General features: G+C 41.0%; 1 protein-coding gene and 1 long non-coding RNA gene across 10 annotated transcripts; both read left to right on the forward strand.

Annotated features, from left to right (window-relative positions):
* The first annotated feature begins 4,802 nt into the window (after nucleotides 1-4,802).
* Nucleotides 4,803-8,383, forward strand: LOC139573453 (uncharacterized). 4 transcript variants are annotated; one of them, XR_011674600.1, is made up of 7 exons: nucleotides 4,803-4,912; nucleotides 6,466-6,515; nucleotides 6,850-6,882; nucleotides 7,144-7,237; nucleotides 7,358-7,432; nucleotides 7,546-7,570; nucleotides 7,758-8,383. It is a non-coding gene; the product is annotated as an uncharacterized lncRNA (long non-coding RNA). The 4 variants fall into 4 exon arrangements; XR_011674601.1 differs by having other exon boundaries at nucleotides 7,144-7,233; XR_011674599.1 differs by having other exon boundaries at nucleotides 7,144-7,158.
* Nucleotides 8,384-8,391: 8 nt separating this feature from the next.
* Nucleotides 8,392-19,586, forward strand: LOC139573452 (phospholemman-like). 6 transcript variants are annotated; one of them, XM_071396907.1, is made up of 10 exons: nucleotides 8,434-8,574; nucleotides 9,774-9,860; nucleotides 9,972-10,087; nucleotides 14,669-14,720; nucleotides 15,145-15,183; nucleotides 15,411-15,437; nucleotides 15,686-15,760; nucleotides 15,892-15,928; nucleotides 16,098-16,141; nucleotides 18,670-19,586. In XM_071396907.1, exons 2-10 carry the CDS (start codon nucleotides 9,857-9,859, stop codon nucleotides 18,687-18,689), a joined length of 414 nt encoding a protein of 137 aa, XP_071253008.1. In that variant the 5' UTR covers nucleotides 8,434-8,574; nucleotides 9,774-9,856; the 3' UTR covers nucleotides 18,690-19,586. The 6 variants fall into 6 exon arrangements, with proteins under 6 accessions (XP_071253012.1, XP_071253014.1, XP_071253008.1 ...); XM_071396908.1 differs by having other exon boundaries at nucleotides 15,148-15,183; XM_071396912.1 differs by lacking the exon at nucleotides 9,972-10,087.
* The last annotated feature ends 1,172 nt before the right edge of the window (nucleotides 19,587-20,758 follow it).

Below are 20,758 nucleotides of genomic sequence, written 5' to 3' on the forward strand. Positions count from 1 at the left end.
GCGAGCCAGGCCTAATCGCCCAACATCAGTGCTCGACCTCACTAATGCTCTTGTGGCTGAATGGAAGCAAGTCCCCACAGCAATGTTCCAACATCTAGTGGAAAGCCCTCCCAGAAGAGTGGAGGCTGTTACAACAGCAAAGAAGTGTTGCAAGGTATACTGCTACCACGGTAATATTATGATACTTATAATACCAACATTTTAGAATACTGTAGTACTGTTTCATATGATACTACCTGTAACGGTGGTCTGTGGTGGAAGAAGGAGAGGACCAAAGCGCAGCGTGGTTAGTGTTCATCTTATTTTAATAAATCCAAAACTGAACACTACAAATACAAAAACAACAAATGTGAAAACCGAAACAGTTCTATCTGGTGCAGACACACAAAGACTGAAGACAACCACCCACAAAACACAATAGAACACAGGCGACCTAAATATGGTTCCCAATCAGAGACAATGACTAACACCTGCCTCTGATTGAGAACCATATCAGGCCAAACGAGAAACCCCACATAGGAACAGAAAACATAGATAATACCCACCCGACTCACGCCCTGACCACACTAAAACAAAGAAAATACAAAAGAACTATGGTCAGAACGTGACAGTACCCCCCCCCCCCCCCAAGGTGCGGACTCCGGACGCAAAACTGAACCTATAGGGGAGGGTCTGGGTGGGCATCTGTCCGTCTGAGCCGCCCGTCAGTCAGGAGCCGCCAGAGCCGCCCGCCAGTCAGGAGCCGCCAGAGCCGCCCGCCAGTCAGGAGCCGCCAGAGCCGCCCGCCAGTCAGGAGCTGCCAGAGCCGCCCGTCAGTCCGGAGCTGCCCTTCAGTCCTGAGCTATCCCTCAGTCATGAGCTACCTCTCAGTCCTGAGCTACCCCTCAGTCCTGAGCTACCCCTCAGTCAGAGCCGCCCGTCTACAAAAGAACTATGGTCAGAACGTGACACTACCGACTTTTTAAACCTACCGATATAAAAAACCTGCTGGCGCCTATTATGAATTGTTTATGAAGTCAGTTTTGTTTATAAACTCAGTTGAATTTAAGCAACAGCCACTAGTCTCTTGTATGTTCAGGTCCAATAATATCCACTTCACTTTCATATCAGCGGGAATGCAGACCCAGACTCTGGTGAGTGTTCTCTTGTTAGATGTGTTACATTGGGTCTGCGCACAAAGCGAGCAATGTTAATATATTGTGCAATTTCATCGCCTGTTATAACCAAGGGCACAGACCAGTCTGAGTAGACTTTGCAAGTTCACTGTCATGCAGCCTCTGAGTGTCAGAGAGGGGAAATGGAGCACGCGACAGGCATGTTTGCAGCTTTACAGCAAAGAAAACGGCTTGTCTCTAGCCTAAACTGTTAAAAGAAGATGCCTTTTTTAAATATAATTTAACAAACTAATCCCGGGTCGCTAATTATTAGTTTGATAACAAATGACGTTGTTCAGTCATGTTACCTAGCTAGCTAACAACCTGCTAACTTGCCAGTAGGTTTAGGCAAATTTGACTGGCACAGGAAGAAAGGAAAAGGGTCTGCTACTCATGAGATGTGCTTCAAAAGGTAGGGTTCGTATAGGCCTAATGGAAGCCTAAACTATATACAAATCAATTTCTTTTTGGTGCTCCTTAAATTCTGTTTGGTGCCTAATGTTTTAAAAGTTGAGAGCAGTGTGCCCACAGTGCATTCGGAAAGTATTCAGACTCCTTCACTTTTGCCACATTTTGTTACATTACAGCCTTATTCTAAAATGGATTAAATAAAATAATTTCCTGATACATCTACACACAATACCCCATAATACAAATGTATACAAAATAAAACACAGAAATACCTTATTTGCATAAGTATTCAGACCCTTTGCTATGAGACTCGGAATTGTGCTCAGATACTGTACATCCTGTTTCCGTTGATTATCCTTGAGATGTTTCTACAACTTGATTGGATTCCACCTGTGGTAAATTCAATTGATTGGACATGATTTGAAAAGGCACCTGTCTATATACAGGTCCCACAGTTGACAGTGCAGTCAGGGCAAAAAACAAGCTATTAGGTGGAAGGAATTGTCCATAGAGCTCCGAGACAGGATTATGTTGAGGCACAGATTTGGGGAAGGATACTAAAACATTTCTGCAGCATTGAAGGTCCCCAAGAACACAGTGGCCCCCATCATTCTTAAATAGAAGAAGTTTGGAACCGCCAGGATTCTTCTTCTGGCTGTCCGCCCAGCCAAACTGAGCAATCGGGGAAGAGGGGCCTTGGTAAGGTAGGTGACCAAGAGCCCGATAGTCACTCTGACAGAGCTCCAGAGTTCCTCTGTGGAGATGAGAGAACGTTCCAGAAGGATAACCATCTCTGCAGCACTCCACCAATCAGGCCTTTATGGTAGAGAGGCCAGACAGAAGCCACTCCTCAATAAAATACACATGACAGCCTGCTTGGAGTTTGCCAAAAGGCACCTAAAGGACTCTCAGACCATGAGAAACAAGATTGTCTGGTCCGATGTAACCAAGATTGAACACTTTGGCCTGAATGCCAACCGTCACATCTGGAGGAAACCAGGCACCGCTCATCCCCCGGCCAATACCATCCCTACGGTGAAGCATGGTGGTGGCAGCATCATGCTGTGGGATGCTTTTCAGCGGCAGGGACTGGGAGACTAGTCAGGATTGAGTCAGGATCAAGGGAAAGACGACTGGAGCAAAGTACAGAGAGGTCCTTGATGAAAACCTGCTCCTCAGACTGGGGCGAAGGTTCACCTTCCAACAGGATAATTACTCTAAGCACAAAGTGAAGACAACGCAGGAGTGGCTTCGGGACAAGTCTCTGAATGTCCTTGAGTGGCCCAGCCAGAGCCCGGACTTGAACCTGATTGAACATCTGTGGTGAGACCTAAAAATAGCTGTGCAGCGACGCTCCCCATCCAACCTGACAGAGCTTGAGAGGATCTGCAGAGAAGAATGAGACAAACTCCCCAAATACAGGTGTGCCAAGCTTGTAGTGTCATACCCAAGAAGACTCGAGAAGGTAATCACTGCCTAAGGTGCTTTAGCAAAGTACTGAGTAAAGGGTCTGAATACTTATGTAAATATTATTTTTCAGTTTTTCGTTTGTAATACATTTGCACACAAAAAAAATACCTGTTTTTTCTATGCCATTATGGGGTATTGTGTGTAGATTGATGAGGGAATAAAACAATTTCATCAATTTTACGCTGTATGTGTGTTTGTGGGAGAGAGAGAGAGAGAGAGAGAGAGTGATGTGTAGGTGTGTGTGTTTATGAGAGTGAGGGAGACAGAGTGTGTGAGGAAGGGAGGGAGAGTGTATGTGTCCATTAACTGAAGAGTAAAGGTTTCATGTAGTGTTTTCACCTTACTGACTCTGACATGCAGATCATTATGCATGTTTATTCCTTCCTCCCATTCCTCCAGCCAAATCACAGGTTGGGCTTTGTGAATATGAGTAAATCAGCCATTCTATGCAGTATTCTATTATACACTAAAAAGTGTGAAGTTAAATTCAATGTTTTGTATTGAGTAGAAGTGTGAATTTCAGTGACAGGTTTTTGGAGAACGTTTAGAAAACGTGAACAAGCGTCCGGGGGACAGTGCAAAAAGGATGCTAGGCGACAGATTTTTTTCCACAGTTTTATTTTTATATATATATTTTTTTGTAACCTTTATTTAACTAGGCAAGTCAGTTCAGAATAAATTATTGTTTACAATGATGGCCTACACCAGCCAAACCCGGCCTATATTTGTTTTGAACTGACTTGCCTAGTTAAAGAAAGGTTAAATAACATAAAATAAAAAGATTGTGCGCCACTCTATGGGACTCCCAATCACAGACAGTTGTGATACAGCCTGGATTCCAACCAGGTTGTCTTTATTGACGGCTCTAGCACTGAGATGCAGTGCCTTAGACCTCTGTGGAGCCCGAGTGGCATTGTGATACTTGGCCTGGTATCGTATCGTTTGTAAAATGTTGGTATCGTGACGAGCCTACAGCAAAGGGGTGACCAACTCCAAGTTAATACCCATGATTTTGGAATGAGATGTTCAATGAGCAGGTGTCCACATACCTTTGGTCATGTAGTGTATCTCTATTCGAGGGAACCTATTAGATTGTATTGATTCAATACATTCTGGCCAATGGCTACTCCTGTTAATACTGTGTTGTGTGTTGGCCTTTTGTATTACCCATATAGCATTTTTTTAACATCTGTTTATCAAAGAGACAAAGAGAATATTTAGATTTTTGTCACTCCTATTTCAGCCAAAGCTAAAATGTGGGACGGTACATAATGTCTCTCTGTGTCCTTTTAGATTGTCTTTTTAGAATGTCCTCTTAGAATGTCTCAGAATGACATTGAAAGGTTCTTGGCTGACAGGATGGTTACTGGACTGGAAGGAAACTTCCTGGATTAATGTATCTCACTGTGGCGTAATCATGGAGATTTATTGTAAGGCATTCAAATATTTTAAGGACGGACCCAAAATCCATTTCTCTCCAGCTCAAACCGTATGCTTCTCTAGCATTCATTCTGCTTATCAGTAGGACATGCACAAAGTCTAATATAACTGACCATAAAGCGTATCCACCGAAAGAGATTCAATGAAATAGTGATCAGTATGAGAGCTCAGTAGGTCTTGGTATGGCAACTCAGTACCTCGTCCCTTTTAACCCTGAACAGAAGGGCACAGGCCTGTGTTTGGGGCACAACAGTGCACCTGGATGCACCGCACACGTCCTGCACACGGGATCTCCATCGTCCTATAGTGTGTTTAAGGTGACAACAAAAAGGAGGGGCTATTCCTCAAGGTAAAAGGAAAGAGAAAAGTCAGCAGGACGACCTGAGCTACCCAGCAGACATCCCCGGACACCTTGCCAAGACAGACCTCGTTCTCAGGTAAGAAGGGGATTCACTGGCTTTCCCAGGCCCTGTTTTACAACCATCTGTGTTGTTACGATCACTTACACATCCATAGGGTGAGGTGTTGCTATAGCACCATTAGGTTCTGAAGATTGTATGGATGTAATGGTGATTTTTGTATATAGTTGGACGGTCAATCTAAATTCACCTTGTAAAGTCTAAATATTCTCAGAAAGTTGAGCTAGGTTGGTGTGTTCCCTACGAAAGGCAGTTGTCAGGTAGTAAATATATGTATAGGTATCCTTGACCTTGAGTGAAGACATGCTGATCAGCATGGTGACCTTCACTACTATTAGTCTGCAACAGGGAAAATGGCATTCTGGGCATATTGGAATATGATAGTACAATACGATCGGAAATATTCTGTTTCCCTCTATAAGTTCAAATGTATGTGTTATGTTTCAGTGTCGTGTGTGTCAATGCTCTAAGTGAATGCTCTGATGTGAACTATAAACATAATAGTATTTTGATGTAGGACTAGTTACCATCATTGTCAGTTGGAGTTGAGAAGTAGAGTAATCTACGACCACATCTTACTGTGTATGAGGGCATTAGAAAACTAGAAAACTCATTCTAAAAAATCTGATAGGAAAAGTTGGATTACTAGCATTGACCTGGTCTTCAAATAGTGGAATTGTCCATTGTAAAACAAACTAGTTTTTACCAGAATGAAGGAGATGGGTGTCGTATTTCTATATTTCCAAAACATTGCAGTGTAAACCCCAGTGAGTGACCAAGGTCGAGCCAAGGGTGTCCTGAGGCCTGTGGCGTCCGCCCCACATTTCCTCCCTCAGCTGTTTTCTGTCCAAACACCCACAATGCCCTCCCGCTGCGTCCCGGTGTCTGTCTCACACCCCAAGGACATTCTGCCCCTTTATGCTCACTGTGTTTGGGAACAAGGATGGGACTGTGCAGGAGGGCAACATAGACACAATGGTTTTAATTACATTAGTTAATTATTGATCATACGAGTATAATCATACAGTATTATCCCTCTTCAGCTAGGAATAAAAAGGGTTAATTCAAGATGGTGTTAAATTCTAGGAATGACCCCAATGGTTACTGGTATGTCAAATCAAATCAAATCTTATTTGTCACATCCGTCGAATACTGCAGCTGTAGACCTTACAGTGAAATGCTTAAAAATACCTAAAAAAAAGTTACAAATAAAGTAACAAATAATTAAAGAGCAGCAGTAAAATAACAATAGTGAGGATGTATACAGGGTGTACTGGTACAGAGTCAATGTGCGGGGTCACCGGTTAGTCAAAGTAATAGAGGTAATATGTACATTTAGGTAGAGTTATTAAAGTGACTATGCATAGATAATAACAGAGTAGCAGCAGCGTAAAATAGGGGCGGGGGGGGGGGGGGGGGGGGGGGGCAATGCAAATAATCTGGGTAGCCATTTGATTAGATGTTCAGGAGTCTTATGGCTTGAGGGTAGAAGCTGTTTAGAAGCCTCTTGGACCTAGACTTGTGAGATGTTATTCAGTTATAATAGATGCCTTTTCTCATTTTGCTCCCAGTCAGGTTGTGTGCAAGATGGGACAATTCTCAGTTCTGGTTTTGCTGACAGGTAAATCAGACATTTTCATGATAAAGATGTATGGGGTAATGCAACAGATGAATTCTGCAAAATAAAATAATATTTTTATTAAAGATTTTATGGACATTAGTATGGAAAGCTACAGTGGGAACTACAAATCTGTGATACAACAGACAAGTTATGCTTAGTCTTAGAAGAATGTTGCAGGATTGTTTTAATGCACTTGACATTTTGTGACCTTTTGTGTCCTTCCAAGAAATGACAGTTGACCTTGACCCTTAACATGATCAAAACTACATATACACATAGATCTATCCACCAAATGACAAATGTTTTAAAAATGATTCTTCTTTTTCTCTCCTAGTTCTCTGTGCATTCTTTGAGGAAACTGAAGCAAGTAAGACACATCTGCTTTAGTGTTGTCTCTAGTTGTCTGACGAGTTGGTCAAAACTTGCTCTTTGTTAGACTCATCTGTTTTTCATGAGGTTCTTGTTTTCAGTGACTGTGAATGAGAACTAACTATTGTCAGCAGATTTGATCACTGTCACTTAAACCAGAATCACACACTGTGCAGCCAGTCAGAGCAACATGTGTTTAATTTGCTTGAGGTTAATTTTCTGTTCTCCCTTTCTCTCCTCCCCCCTCTCTCGTCTGCAGATCCATTTGTTTACAGTAAGTAGCTCATTCCTCTACACTCATTCAAATGGAACTGATAAATCCCCACCACCAAACAAAATGAACATAGTGGTATGTAAGTGACCATATTCTTATTGGATATGAAATGACATGAGCGCATCAGAAATATGCTTCTGACATTGGATGAATCATTGCGCCTGTGTGATTCTTAGCTGTTGAATGTTGAATTTCCCAGACTATGAGAGACTACGAATTGGAGGCCTGATCATTGCAGGCTTGCTTGTAGCAGGTGGCTTGTTTGTCCTACTTAGTAAGTACACATAGCCCAATTACTAATACGTTCTTACATAATGAATGTAACTCAAGAGGATAGACCCAGACTTTGTCAGTGTTTGTAGTAACATCTCATTATTCTCTCTTCAGATCCCAAATGCACTAGAAAGAACAAGTAAGAGCCTATTTTATATCCATGTCTTTATAAACCCTTTACCTGGCCTACATAAATGCTTCACATAATTTATACTGTATAAGAAATGTCCTTTCATATGATTGTTACACTGTACTGTTGTACTGTGTGTGCAAAAATTTTTTAAATCTTGTTTCAATCTCCATTTTTTTCCCTACAACAACAAAAGAAAATCTGAAGATGACACAAGTGAACTCTAAGCATCTCTAAAGGATGGAATCTGACTAACTGGTTGCTGTTGTTCTAATGATGAAGATTCGGGGGTGGGAATGGGGCAGGACTCTGGCCATGACAATGTAATGACACCTGAATGGATGTGAGAGCGGATGGAGGGTGGGTGGACCACAATACATCTATTTACTGTTTTGTTTCTTTATTGGCTCAAATATATGAGTTTATTCTCAGGTGTTTTACGGTGGTAGTGAGATGTATGATCGAACAACTAAAATACATTTCATTTAGCTATAGCTGAGCTAAAACGATTAGCCTTCAATTGTTTGTGCAAATTCTTATTAATGAAAAGCCAAATAAATACCATTGGATACCATTGTTAGAAGTAAACAACATGCACAACTGTTTGTATTCAGAGATGTGCACTGTGCATGCTCTCAAGATAGAATATGTAACCAAAACAGGTACTGTACACAACTATTTTGAATATATTGATGTGATAATGTTCGATTTGGTACCTTCCATATCACAGTTTTTACATGTTGTTGCTATATTTGTTATAGCAACAACAGGTCATTGAAAGCAACCAATGACAAACAAATAATAAAATCCTCCTCCTCTCCAGCGCATGCAACTTCAATTTAAACTCAGCCTATTTTCAAGCTGAGCAAACCTGTTGAGCGTCAGTGAAAAAGGGTGTTGGCGTCTGTCTGACTCAAGAGTACGTTCGTCTATTGTGTGTCGCTCCATGCCCGACATTTCCTGTTTTTCCCCCCCCTACACACATCTCCATTTGGGTTTAACGCGTGTCGGAGGTAAGTTTTAGTTTTCTAACAATTAGAGTTCGAGTGAATGCTTAGCTGTAGTTTCATCAAAAGTATGAGTATGTTAACCGTTATTTATTCTATTCATTTCAAGACAACAATAGGCTAATCTTGTTTTAAGTAATTTCTAAAATGTTTGCTTAGCGCATCTTTGACCAAGACAAACTTATCACTCTACATGTTCTAGTAGTAGTAGCCTATCCCTAGTAAGACCTTAACATATATGTAATTCCTTTATAGGCATATCCTTTTCTTTCCTGGCAAGAGTTGCTCAGATTTGGGAAAAAGTTGACTAGCCTAACTAAAATACTCTAAAGGGTACAATCTTTATTAGGCTATGAATTATGTTTATAGAACAAAGATCGAACCTGCATGTAATATAGTTTCAGTTTGTAGCCTACAGTATAGGCCTATGCGAGACAGACAGAACGAGCGCATATGAGCCAGAGCCATGTGCAAGTATTATAAATCGTGTTTCTGCGTCACGCAGATGTATTTGTTAACCTGCTTTTATGAATTCAGTTATTTACTCGGGCTGTTCTACAACAGTGTTCTGGATGTTGTTTGTAATATCCAAACAAAAAGTCCATAACCTATAGGCTTAAAGCAACATTTTGACCATCGGCAACTTTTCTTCTCCTTTCTATTCCGTTTAGCACTGGTGTCCAGGCACTCTTCTAAAAGAGGGAGGACCCAATTAAATCCGCGTGATATTCAGTATTTTATCTGGCATAACGCTCATGGAAAACAACGGAACACGTGGTCCTTCCTTTATTGTATTCAATACATTTTTCTAGAGCCAGATTTTAATGTCTGTGGTGCTCATCATCCAGCTGTGGTCCAGCTGTGCTTTGATGGGTGGAGGGGTGGTCAGCCTTAATGATGCGATACTAATGTTACATGTCCTCTCCCATTAGCAAATCTATTTTTTTTTACTGGATCAGAATATTCAGTATTTGATAAAATTAATGTCGCAAGATAATACGTTTGGGACTGGTAGGCTAGTTGTGGTGCTGTCCTTCTATAATGGAAAATGCATCAGTGTACATGCCGCTGTGTGTGGGGAATTACATTTGAATGACCAATTCTGTTCAACAGCTTGGTGGTACCCTTCACACACTATTGTGCCAACCCAAACCGTAGGCTACCGTGCTGGCTTGGATATTTTATTTTTACATTGTCCTTTTCAGCATGGCTCCTGCAACTATGGTGATGCGTAACCATGCCAACACAGTACGACATGGCTCAGTTATGTTCTGCTCACTAGTGTGACATGGGTAAGCTAATAGACATTTTGAAATAGAATGAATGATTGATTAGTAGACAGACATGTTATTATGAAATTGTTGTTCTATTTCAAGTCTATGCTTATGGATCTGTGATAACAGGGATCTGGGGTTCTGGTACAGTGCAAACAGCCCAGCTGATAAGAAGCCTGATAGAGCTGTTATCCTGGACTGATCTTTATTCACTGTGGTTACTCCAGCACAGTGCTGTTGCTAAGGTGATTGATACTGACAGACGGACTTAAAACTGACATATAAATGTTATCTCACACTCAAAAGCTAAACGTATTCTACTGCCTTCAGTGGGTCGCCTACTGCCGGCTCTAATCATACACAATGTTTGTCTAGACCTCAAATACGGATGAGCAACGTTCAAAAGTGAGGACCTCAGAGAGACTGCCTCATTAAAAATGAGAGATTCAGTGTGATCACAGAGTGGGACACTTATTTATTCTGTGAGACATTACAAATCACAAGAGATGATAGGTAAGCCATGGTTCTATTTTTCCTCAGTTTAAGGCTAATTTGACTCAGTTTCAGATAATTAGGGTTCATCATACATTCACCATAGCAACACCATCACTCTTTACTTCAGATATATGAAAAGCTTATTTCAAGGCCTCACTGCCTCAGAAGCACAGCAAAGCAACACCAAGGTCTTTCCCTTGAAGGGAAGGCCGCATGACTTCTTTAACCTTTAAACAGTGGAGCTGCTGTTGCTGCTATTGTTGACCTTGTGGCTGTGGGTAGGAGGGATGAGTCATGGCTATAGTATGCCACATCCCCCCCTCCATTGAGCAGCCAGAGGAACACATTGCCCTGCTTTGCTCCTGCAGCTACTTCTTCATCAAACACTAACAACAAGGAGTGGTTTCAATAGCCATCTATGGCTGACTGACAGACAAACAACACTGTATGAGCAAATATCGACTATAGTTTACCCAGCTAACTTAAAACGTTCACAGAAATGTCTGGTACTCGTTTCTGTCTGGTTCGGTTTTGGTTATGAGACAGCATGGAAGAATGGACCCATAACATTTTTAATCAACAATTCTGACAGCATGAAATAAATAGGTTAAATATCAGATGTTATTTATTCCAGATGTAATATGAATACATACATGCAATACTGTAGTGCTCTATCACAGTCCCTTACCACATTAGAATGTTTTCCCAGTGTGTTTGCGTTCCTATTATACCTCAAAGGTATAGTCTCAGTGGTATGTTTTGTTCCTAAATTAGCTGCACGCTAGATTCCTGTGTCCAGGCACCATGGGGGAGTCCAGGCACCACTATGGGGGAGCGAAGAGTGAACCTGTATGAGTATGGAGAGGTGATTGGGTCATAGTGGCAACAACAGGTCATTGAAAGCAACCAATGACAAACAAATAATAAAATCCTCCTCCTCTCCAGCGCATGCAACTTCAATTTAAACTCAGCCTATTTTCAAGCTGAGCAAACCTGTTGAGCGTCAGTGAAAAAGGGTGTTGGCGTCTGTCTGAAAACGTGGAAAGAAAGAACCCCGGGAGAGTCTACCTCTCTCTCTCCCTGTATTGAATCGTAAACCATCCACGACCGATTTTTGGAGAGCTTCCCGCTTCTTGCATTCCCTCTCCCTCACCAACATTGCTGGGGAGAGGGAGGGTGCGCTTGGAAAGAAACCAGGGGGGGATTTTTTTCCCTGGTTGCTGCCAAATGCCAAATAGTATGACACTGCTATAAGATAGAGGGAGGCTCTCTGTTTTAGCTGTGTGTTATTGTAAAAGCTGTAGTGTTGTTATATGAGCTGTAGTATTGTTATGGGAGCTGTAGTGTTGTTGTAGGAGCTGTAGTGTTGTTTTAGGAACTGTAGTGTTGTTGTAGGAGCTGTAGTGTTGTTATAGGATCTCTAGTGTTGTTATAGGAGCTGTAGTGTTGTTATGGGAGCTGTAGTGTTGTTATAGGATCTGTAGTGTTGTTATAGGATATGTAGTGTTGTTGTAGGAGCTGTAGTGTTGTTTTAGGAACTGTAGTGTTGTTGTAGGAGCTGTAGTGTTGTTATAGGAGCTGTAGTGTTGTTGTAGGAGCTGTAGTGTTGTTATAGGATATGTAGTGTTGTTGTAGGAGCTGTAGTGTTGTTTTAGGAACTGTAGTGTTGTTGTAGGAGCTGTAGTGTTGTTAAAGGAGCTGTAGTGTTGTTGTAGGAGCTGTAGTGTTGTTATAGGATCTCTAGTGTTGTTATGGGAGCTGTAGTGTTGTTATAGGATCTCTAGTGTTGTTATAGGAGCTGTAGTGTTGTTACAGGAGTTGTAGTGTTGTTATAGGAGCTGTAGTGTTGTTATAGGATCTCTAGTGTTGTTATGGGAGTTGTAGTGTTGTTATAGGAGCTGTAGTGTTGTTATAGGAGCTGTAGTGTTGTTATAGGATCTCTAGTGTTGTTATAGGATCTGTAGTGTTGTTACAGGAGTTGTAGTGTTGTTATAGGAGCTGTAGTGTTGTTATAGGAGCTGTAGTGTTGTTATAGGATCTGTAGTGTTGTTATAGGAGCTGTAGTGTTGTTATAGGATATGTAGTGTTGTTACAGGAGTTGTAGTGTTGTTATAGGAACTGTAGTGTTGTTACAGGAGTTGTAGTGTTGTTATAGGAGTTGTAGTGTTGTTATAGGAGCTGTAGTGTTGTTATAGGAGCTGTAGTGTTGTTATAGGATATGTAGTGTTGTTATAGGAGTTGTAGTGTTGTTATAGGAGCTGTAGTGTTGTTATAGGAGCTGTAGTGTTGTTACAGGAGTTGTAGTGTTGTTATAGGAGTTGTAGTGTTGTTATAGGAGCTGTAGTGTTGTTATAGGATATGTAGTGTTGTTACAGGAGTTGTAGTGTTGTTATAGGAGCTGTAGTGTTGTTATAGGAGCTGTAGTTACAGAAGCTGTAGTGTTGTTATAGGATATGTAATGTTGTTACAGGAGTTGTAGTGTTGTTATGGAAGCTGTAGTGTTGTTATAGGATATGTAGTGTTGTTATAGGAGCTGTAGTGTTGTTATAGGAGCTGTAGTGTTGTTATAGGATATATAGTGTTGTTATAGGAGCTGTAGTGTTGTTATAAAAGCTGTAGTGTTGTTATAGGATATGTAGTGTTGTTATAGGAGCTGTAGTGTTGTTATAGGAGCTGTAGTTACAGAAGCTGTAGTGTTGTTATGGAAGCTGTAGTGTTGTTATAGGATATGTAGTGTTGTTATAGGAGCTGTAGTGTTGTTATAGGAGCTGTAGTGTTGTTATAGGATATATAGTGTTGTTATAGGAGCTGTAGTGTTGTTATAAAAGCTGTAGTGTTGTTATAGGATATGTAGTGTTGTTATAGGAGCTGTAGTGTTGTTATAGGAGCTGTAGTTACAGAAGCTGTAGTGTTGTTATAGGAGCTGTAGTGTTGTTATAGGAGCTGTAGTGTTGTTATAGGAGCTGCCTTTACAAAACTTTACCATGGTACTACAATGACAAAATAGTAGTTGTAGTTTTTTCATTATACTACCATGGCAGGAAAATACCAAGTGACCAAAAACATACTAATTTATGGTACTCACGTAATGTAACATATACTACTCGCTATGCAATGGCAAAGTGTAGGCCTATTACACTCTTAAACCCCTTTTAGCTCATAGTGAAAAACCACAACACACATGGTCTAGTAGCGTAGTGTACCCTCTTAAACCCTGGAACCTGGATAGGATATATTGAGAAGAATAATGGGATTCTGAATCCTTGAAGATTGTATCTGGTGCTTGTCCAGTATGTGGCTGGTGGCGTACACCACATGACGGAAAATAAATGTAGCCTTATCATGAGCAGAAACAAAAGGGGAGCGTGAGAGTTGTGACATAAGGGATTTAGCTACCAAATCTCCTCGAGACTCCATTCCTGTCCAAATCAGTATCCAGCCCTTCCAGAACCATCATGTTAGGCAGAGTATGATCAAAGAAGGCCAACCCCCTGGAACTCTGCTCAAGCCCCAGCATGTTTGTTATGTGGTTGCCATTGTCTCTCTTTCTCTCATGGATACTTTAGAAACCTGAGGGTGGGTTATTGTTAGTGTGTGGTTGCTGATGGGTGAGGTGATTTCCTCTCTTTGTCTTTTATTCATATGGTGTGATGGAAAATCACTGGGGTCTAGTTACTTTATGTTTTGGCGCTGGAGCCATGCTCAATGATCCAGCATTTTTTCCCTTGTGGATTTTCTACTCCTTTATGTCATTTGACAGTTATATGATTATAAAGACATTATAGCCCAAAATATATATTCAACAAGGAATAGCTGAAACATAATTAGGTTTGAAGGTTTGGCATGAGATGAAGCAAAGCACTCTGGGCAACATTCAAGATCACATGGGTTACGCTGCTCAGAAGCCATTTTGTACAAATCAAAATCAAATATGGGACTCCAGGGGAAAGCTAAATGTTGTGTCAGGTCTCTGTTGACATTGGAACTGGTGTGAGCCAGTTTTGGGCACTGTATGAGCTGCCATTAGCTTCCCGGGTTTGAAAAGGTCTAATCAAATCAAATAGGTAGTGGGACCAGGGTAATTTAATTCTAACAAGTGGAGCCTTGTTCAGACAATCAGGCGGGTACATTTATTTTCTTAATTTTGAGCAGCAGAGCTGCTTATGTGGGTGTGAAAAGGGCAGGGAGGATGAGTGCCAATTTGCTAGGGTGCACTGCAGTCATAATGGTCAGCTACTTTATCATATAAAGTCAGCCTAATATTATAATATGATCATATTATTATGCCATTACTTTGTTTCCCTCAATTATTTATGTTCTGTCTTCTCCAGGTGAAAGAGAGTTTGAAGATGGCAAATATCTCTGCTTTGATTTTATTGACATGTGAGTGGCAGGTCTTAAAGACCAATCATACATAGCTATTAATACCACTTCCTGCTTAGGTTTCCCCAAAGCTACCATCTCTGTTCATCTTGTTTTGCCCAGTCTTCACTCACAACTCTGGCTCAGTATTCAGCACAGTAGATACTATTGTATGTTTTGAGTGAGAGAGAGAATATGTTTATGTAATGTTATGAAATACATATGGTTATGGATATGAATAGTATACCAATCTAGAACTAAATAGAGGAAGGATAGATTCATTGACCTTCTCCAGTGCTATTCAAGGTGAAAGCCGTTGAGAGACCACTAAAGTTACAAGTGCACTTGTCACAGGGACGGAAAGCTGACTTGTTTGGGACATTGTTGGGATGCCATGTTGTCAATGCATTATGCTGTGTGCTTACCATTGTGTCTCTTCTGTTAGCAGTTGCGTCCCTTGTGTTCGCAGAGGAGCAGAAAGAAAGTATGTAACTGACAATTATTTATCATAATAGCGTTCCATAGTTTTATTACTCTAAATCTTTTGACATGCATTAATATGGTCTCCAGATAAATCATTGATTCACAAGTAAAGTAGGCCATTCGCTATTTGCCCATTTTGAGGTTGGGTGCATTCCAGTTCTTTGTATTATTTTTGAAGGTGTCTAGATGCTGTATAAACTGACATTTGTCATGTTTTTGCCCCTACAGTGGAGGAGGAGGATCCATTTACCTTTGGTGAGCAGAGAGATACATCTTTTAGAACACTCAACAACTCTCAACATCCCTGGCTTACTGTGTATGATTAATGCTTTTTCACTCTCACTCTCTCTCGCTCCCATTATTCTCTCTCCTGCACTCTCTCCTGCACTCTATCTCTCTTGCTCTCTCTCTCTCCTGCACTCTCTCCTGCACTCTCTCTCTCGCTCTCTCCTGCACTCTCTCCTGCTCTCTCTCCGGGTCGCTCTCTCTCTCTCTCTGTTCAGATTATCACAGGCTACGTGTTGGGGGGTTGATCCTGGCAGCAGTTCTGTGTCTGATCGGCATCACCATCCTCTTCAGTAAGACTCCATCACATAAACACATACACATACTCATACTCACACATGATGACACAGTCATAGCATGTATTTACACATGCTCACATTAACATAGGACACAGATTAACTTGTGACCCTTCTTCTTATAACAGGCGGACACTGCAGATGCAAGTTCAACCAGGACAAAAGGTAAATTATCTATCATATCAGTGCATGCTCAGTTCAGTCCAGATCAGGGCACATTCTTTGTGTGAAACTGTACGTTTCAGGTAGGTGTATGTGTGTGTGTTATGTAGCTAGGTGTCATAATGTATAATGAAATGTAGTGTGAGTTGACACGCTGGTTTTCTCTCTGCAGGAGGAGGTCAGGAAGCAACGCCGCCCAGCCACTCAACGACCAAGGTCGGTTCCCCTGACCTCTCAATCTCCTCTCTGATTGGCCCACACTTTACACTGGATGATTCCTAGCCATCTGGATGCATAAGTCTTGGCTAGGAATATAATGAACTTATATAACTGACTGGTATGTTTGAGTGATCATTACAAAATATCCTCTTCAAGAAAAAGGATTAGAAATCAGTTAACCTATTCAGCGTCTCACAAAGACACGTGGTTGGAATCAAAAATCTCATATTTAGACTCATCAGACGAATTTACCCAGTCAAATATAGTGTAGTGGCAAGAGGAATTTAGTCAATAAATTGTTTTCTATTCCTTTACCTGTCTTTCTGTGTCACCAAATGTCTGCATATACTGTAGGCAAAACGTTCTCGAATGTTGCAGATAGAAATTCCATGAATAGAGCCAACATTATTCCTTATTCAACATGTCAGAGGCATGTTTGTTCTACATACCATATTTCTATCTGAACATTCCAAAATGTTGCATCCTGCTGAATGCTTCCCAGATTGCCCATCAATGCATGACAGAAAGAAAAAAACGTAGCGCTGGGATTATGGGTCATATCTTTTGAACGACAAGGGCTAGAATCAAGCCGTTTCTCGGAGGAAAAAAGGTAGAGTTGGCTTCGTTGGCTACAGAACCTGTCTATGAAATGCAGTGGTGTCACGACTTCTGCCAAAGTCGATGCCTCTTCTTGTTCGGGCGGTGTTCGGCCGTCGACGTCGCCGGTCTTCTAGCCATCGCCGATCCATTTTTCATTTTCCATTTGTTTTGTCTCGTTTTCCCACACACCTGGTTCTCATTTCCCTCATTATGTGTTGTGTATTTAACCCTTTGTTTCCCCCATGTCTTTGTGTGGTATTGTTTATTGTAAGTGCTTGTGCACATTTTGTATGACTGGTGCGCGTCGGGTTATTGTGCCCATACTTTGAATTTCCTATGCCGTTGGTTTTACTATTAATCTGCTCCGGCTATTATCAAGTTCTTTTCTCCTGCGTCTGACTTCCCTGCCATCAGATATGCACCCCTTACAAGTGGGGAAAGTGGGAGGGCTGAGCGAGACTACAAATTCAAAGACAGCCTAATTTTCTATACTCAAGGGAGAGAAAAACATAGCTAGACTGTTGTTTTACTATTAAAACATAGCTAGACTGTTGTTTTACTATTATTACATAGCTAGACTGTTGCTTTACTATTAAAACATAGCTAGACTGTTGTTTTACTCTTAAATTCAATGCTGCTATTGTTTTTAATTTTGCAAAGCAGCTTGTGTTTCTTACCAGGCAAAGGGTAGCTAACTAGAAGTGGTGGTGACTGGCTAGCTACGGGAAGCAAGAGAATCGCCTGTAGAGTTGAGCGCTATCCAGATTTTCATATCGTCAATCCATCCTTAGTAAACAAGGGGCCATTAAAACGCAACAACAACAAAAAATACACAAGTAATAGTTATTTCCATGGAGGCTGATATGCTAGATGATATGCTAATGAGTGCAAGCAAAAATAAACTAAAAGCAAAGACAGGCAATCCAGTTCATGAAGTTATACATACAGTATATAGGTAGTAGCTACTGAATGTCCTTTTTGGTGAGTTTGGACATTTACAAGCAAATGTCAACAAGAGAAATTGTGCAAATTAATTCAGTTTTGCCGCTTTCTCTAGAGCAGCATGTGTTCACGCTGTGTCTGTGTGGAGTCGTTAGGGCCACGGCCTGTCTGCCTGCTCTGCTCAGAGAAAAGAGCAGAGGAGCAGACTGAGGCTGCTGAGAACAGAGAGGAGAACACATGCAAGGAAATCAAGATAGCAGTAACAGCTGTATAGATAACTCATCCAAAGCGCTTTGACTTCTCAAACACAGTAGAAAGCTAGCACCACTATATGATGCCCCGTCTTCTTGTTAATTCAGCCAGTTACTTAGCTTACTAGCAAGTTAAACCAAATAAACAGCTGGACTCACCTGCTCCCGCTTTCTCCTGTTGTGCTATTTACAAACAAACACGTGACTGGCTCATCTGTTCTAGTGAACTACGGTAGGGCTTCATAATGTAAAATAATATGACACGTGAAATGAAGAACGCAATCTGCTTTATCTCCTAATGTATTGCACAAGTTGACTGCGGGTATTTACTTAAAAAGTAGCTACAAATATTACAATTCATTAAAAAACTTGTTTAGGCAGAGCCGGAGCGGAGCTTGTCTGCCTATCTGCCCACACTCATCGCTTGCTCCCCTGTAGCTCACCAGCTGATGTAGGCTGGGTGTGGCACATCCTTCCCACTGCTGAACAGAACTGCACTGCGCATCTGTGCTGCTAATATTAATTGTGCTCATCATCAAAAAACTCTTAATCTCTCAAAAAACTCTTGTCCAGTCCAGAACTATAGCCATGGCTGTCACTGTTTTGCCTGTGATGACATGATCATTATGGCTGCCCAACGGAGAGCCGTATGTCTGTGTTATCTCACATGGCTTGGTAATGAATGGCTTTTAATGATTCAAGATATTAAGTCATCTTTCTTTCTGTCCACAGCTCGGGCCAGTGAGTGCTAGGAACCAAACGCCCACCTAGCAGCAGGTCAAATCGACTTCTTGGTTCTGCATCAATCAAGAGATATAAATTGATGGGTGGAGTTGGCTTGTTTTTTGTCTAATGGAGGTTGTTTTTTAGAGAGTGGTGCTGTCTTCCCAAGAGGGAGGTGGTACTGTGCCATTGGAGATCAGAGGTGTGCTGCTTTTACCTGTGTTGCTGTTCTCCCTTCCGCCCATTACTCCTGTTTCTGCTCCGCCCAATACTCACACTGTAACTCGCCACCAGCGAGCACACACAGACAGACAAAGCAGGACACGATTTTTCCCCCATGTTCTTTGTATTTAAACAGATAACCAAAAGATGCTGTGTGTCGACTCACTCATTATTTCATTGCAATGTTTTGCACCTTTAGTGGCTCCACCTGTATGTGGAAAATATGCGGTAGATTTGACTGTTTGTGTGTGTTTTGAATTGCCATACTGTCACCTAATAATCTTACATGCATATACATTACTGTAAAATAGGTACCGATAGCCATAAACTATTATAATGTCAATAACTATTCACACACCTTAATCTTGATTATTCCTATATTAACTTTTGAGTTGAATGTAGAAAAGTGCGCTGGTCTATGCAGTAGAATCTGTTGTATGATAAATGCAATGTTTTTTTAATATTACAGAATATTAAAATGATTTCAATAAGCGGATGATATAGTTTTGATTGAGAGTGTTTGCCACCAAAACAACATTAATGTTATTTTAGTTTGTTAGATACCACACAAACAATTACTGTCCCTGAAGAGGGTTTTCTCCCCAATTGGCTTTTAGTGAGTCGCGGTCTACATTGAGATGTTTCTTGGCAAATGAGTAGATGGTGTCTATGTTTGTAATTCAAATTAAAAGAGTTACCTTTTATGACTGTGTCCAATGTTACATTACATTATACTAATAGATGCTGAATCTCTAAATAAAATAAGTCTCTGATAGGCTCCTCAAATGTTAATACTGCAAATTCTTTTCTGTTTTTGACCTAAGGCCCATGTCCTGAGTGGTTCAAAACTACTTCTACATCGCCATCTACTGGATTACATGAAACACTGCAAAAAGACTGGTACAGTGTTTCTCAAACGCATACAAGCATTTTTTTGAAAAATATTTTTCAAAACAGTGTTCACAAGACACAACGCTGTGGCCTTTGCAAAACAGTAAAATAATTTTAAAAATGTAGTTGCCTCCTCAAAACATTAATACATTCATCAAAACTACACTGCCTGTACAAAACATTAGGAATACCTGCTCGTTCCATGAAATAGACTGACCAGGTGAAAGCTATGATCCCTTATTGATGTCACTTGTTAAATCCACCTCAATCAGGGGAGAAGACAGGTTAAAGAACCATTTTTAAGCCTTGAGACAAATGAGCCAGACATAATATGCAAGTGCCTTTGAACGGGGTATGGTAGTAAGTGCCAGGTGCACCGGCTTGTATCAAGGACTGCAACGTTGCTGGGTTTTTCATGTTCAACAGTTTCCCATGTGTATCAAGAATGATTCACCACCCAAAGGACACCCAGCCAACTTGACACAACTGTGGGAAGCATTGGAGTCAACATGGGCCAACATCCTTGTGGAATGCTTTTGATGCCTTTTAGAGTCCATGCCTGACAAATGGAGGCTGTTCTGAGGGCAAAAGGGAGTGGGAGGTGAAACTCAATATTAGGAAAGTATTGTTAATGTTTTGTACACTCAGTGTAGATACATTTCAACACAGATCCCCAAAATTGCTTGTATGCGATTGAGAAAGACTAAGATTATCTGGACTGCACATGGAAACAGTCCTTTACAATATAAACCAAACGGTCTATGGTATGAACACCAGCTTATGTCATTATTTTAAAAGTGAAAGTGTGTCAAGGTCATAAATATCCTCCAGCATAATTAAGTATGTCCTTGCCCGTTTCCGAGCTACAGTCCAAATCCCAAACTCTACTCACAGGCATTCTACCTTGAATAGAGTATGGCCATGATAACAAAATCAACTTATCATGGGTTACAGTGTATTCAAAAGTGGTCATGGCAGGTCATGT

The sequence above is a fragment of the Salvelinus alpinus genome, chromosome 4, assembly GCF_045679555.1.
Source record: "Salvelinus alpinus chromosome 4, SLU_Salpinus.1, whole genome shotgun sequence".
NCBI classification, from domain to species: domain Eukaryota; kingdom Metazoa; phylum Chordata; class Actinopteri; order Salmoniformes; family Salmonidae; genus Salvelinus; species Salvelinus alpinus.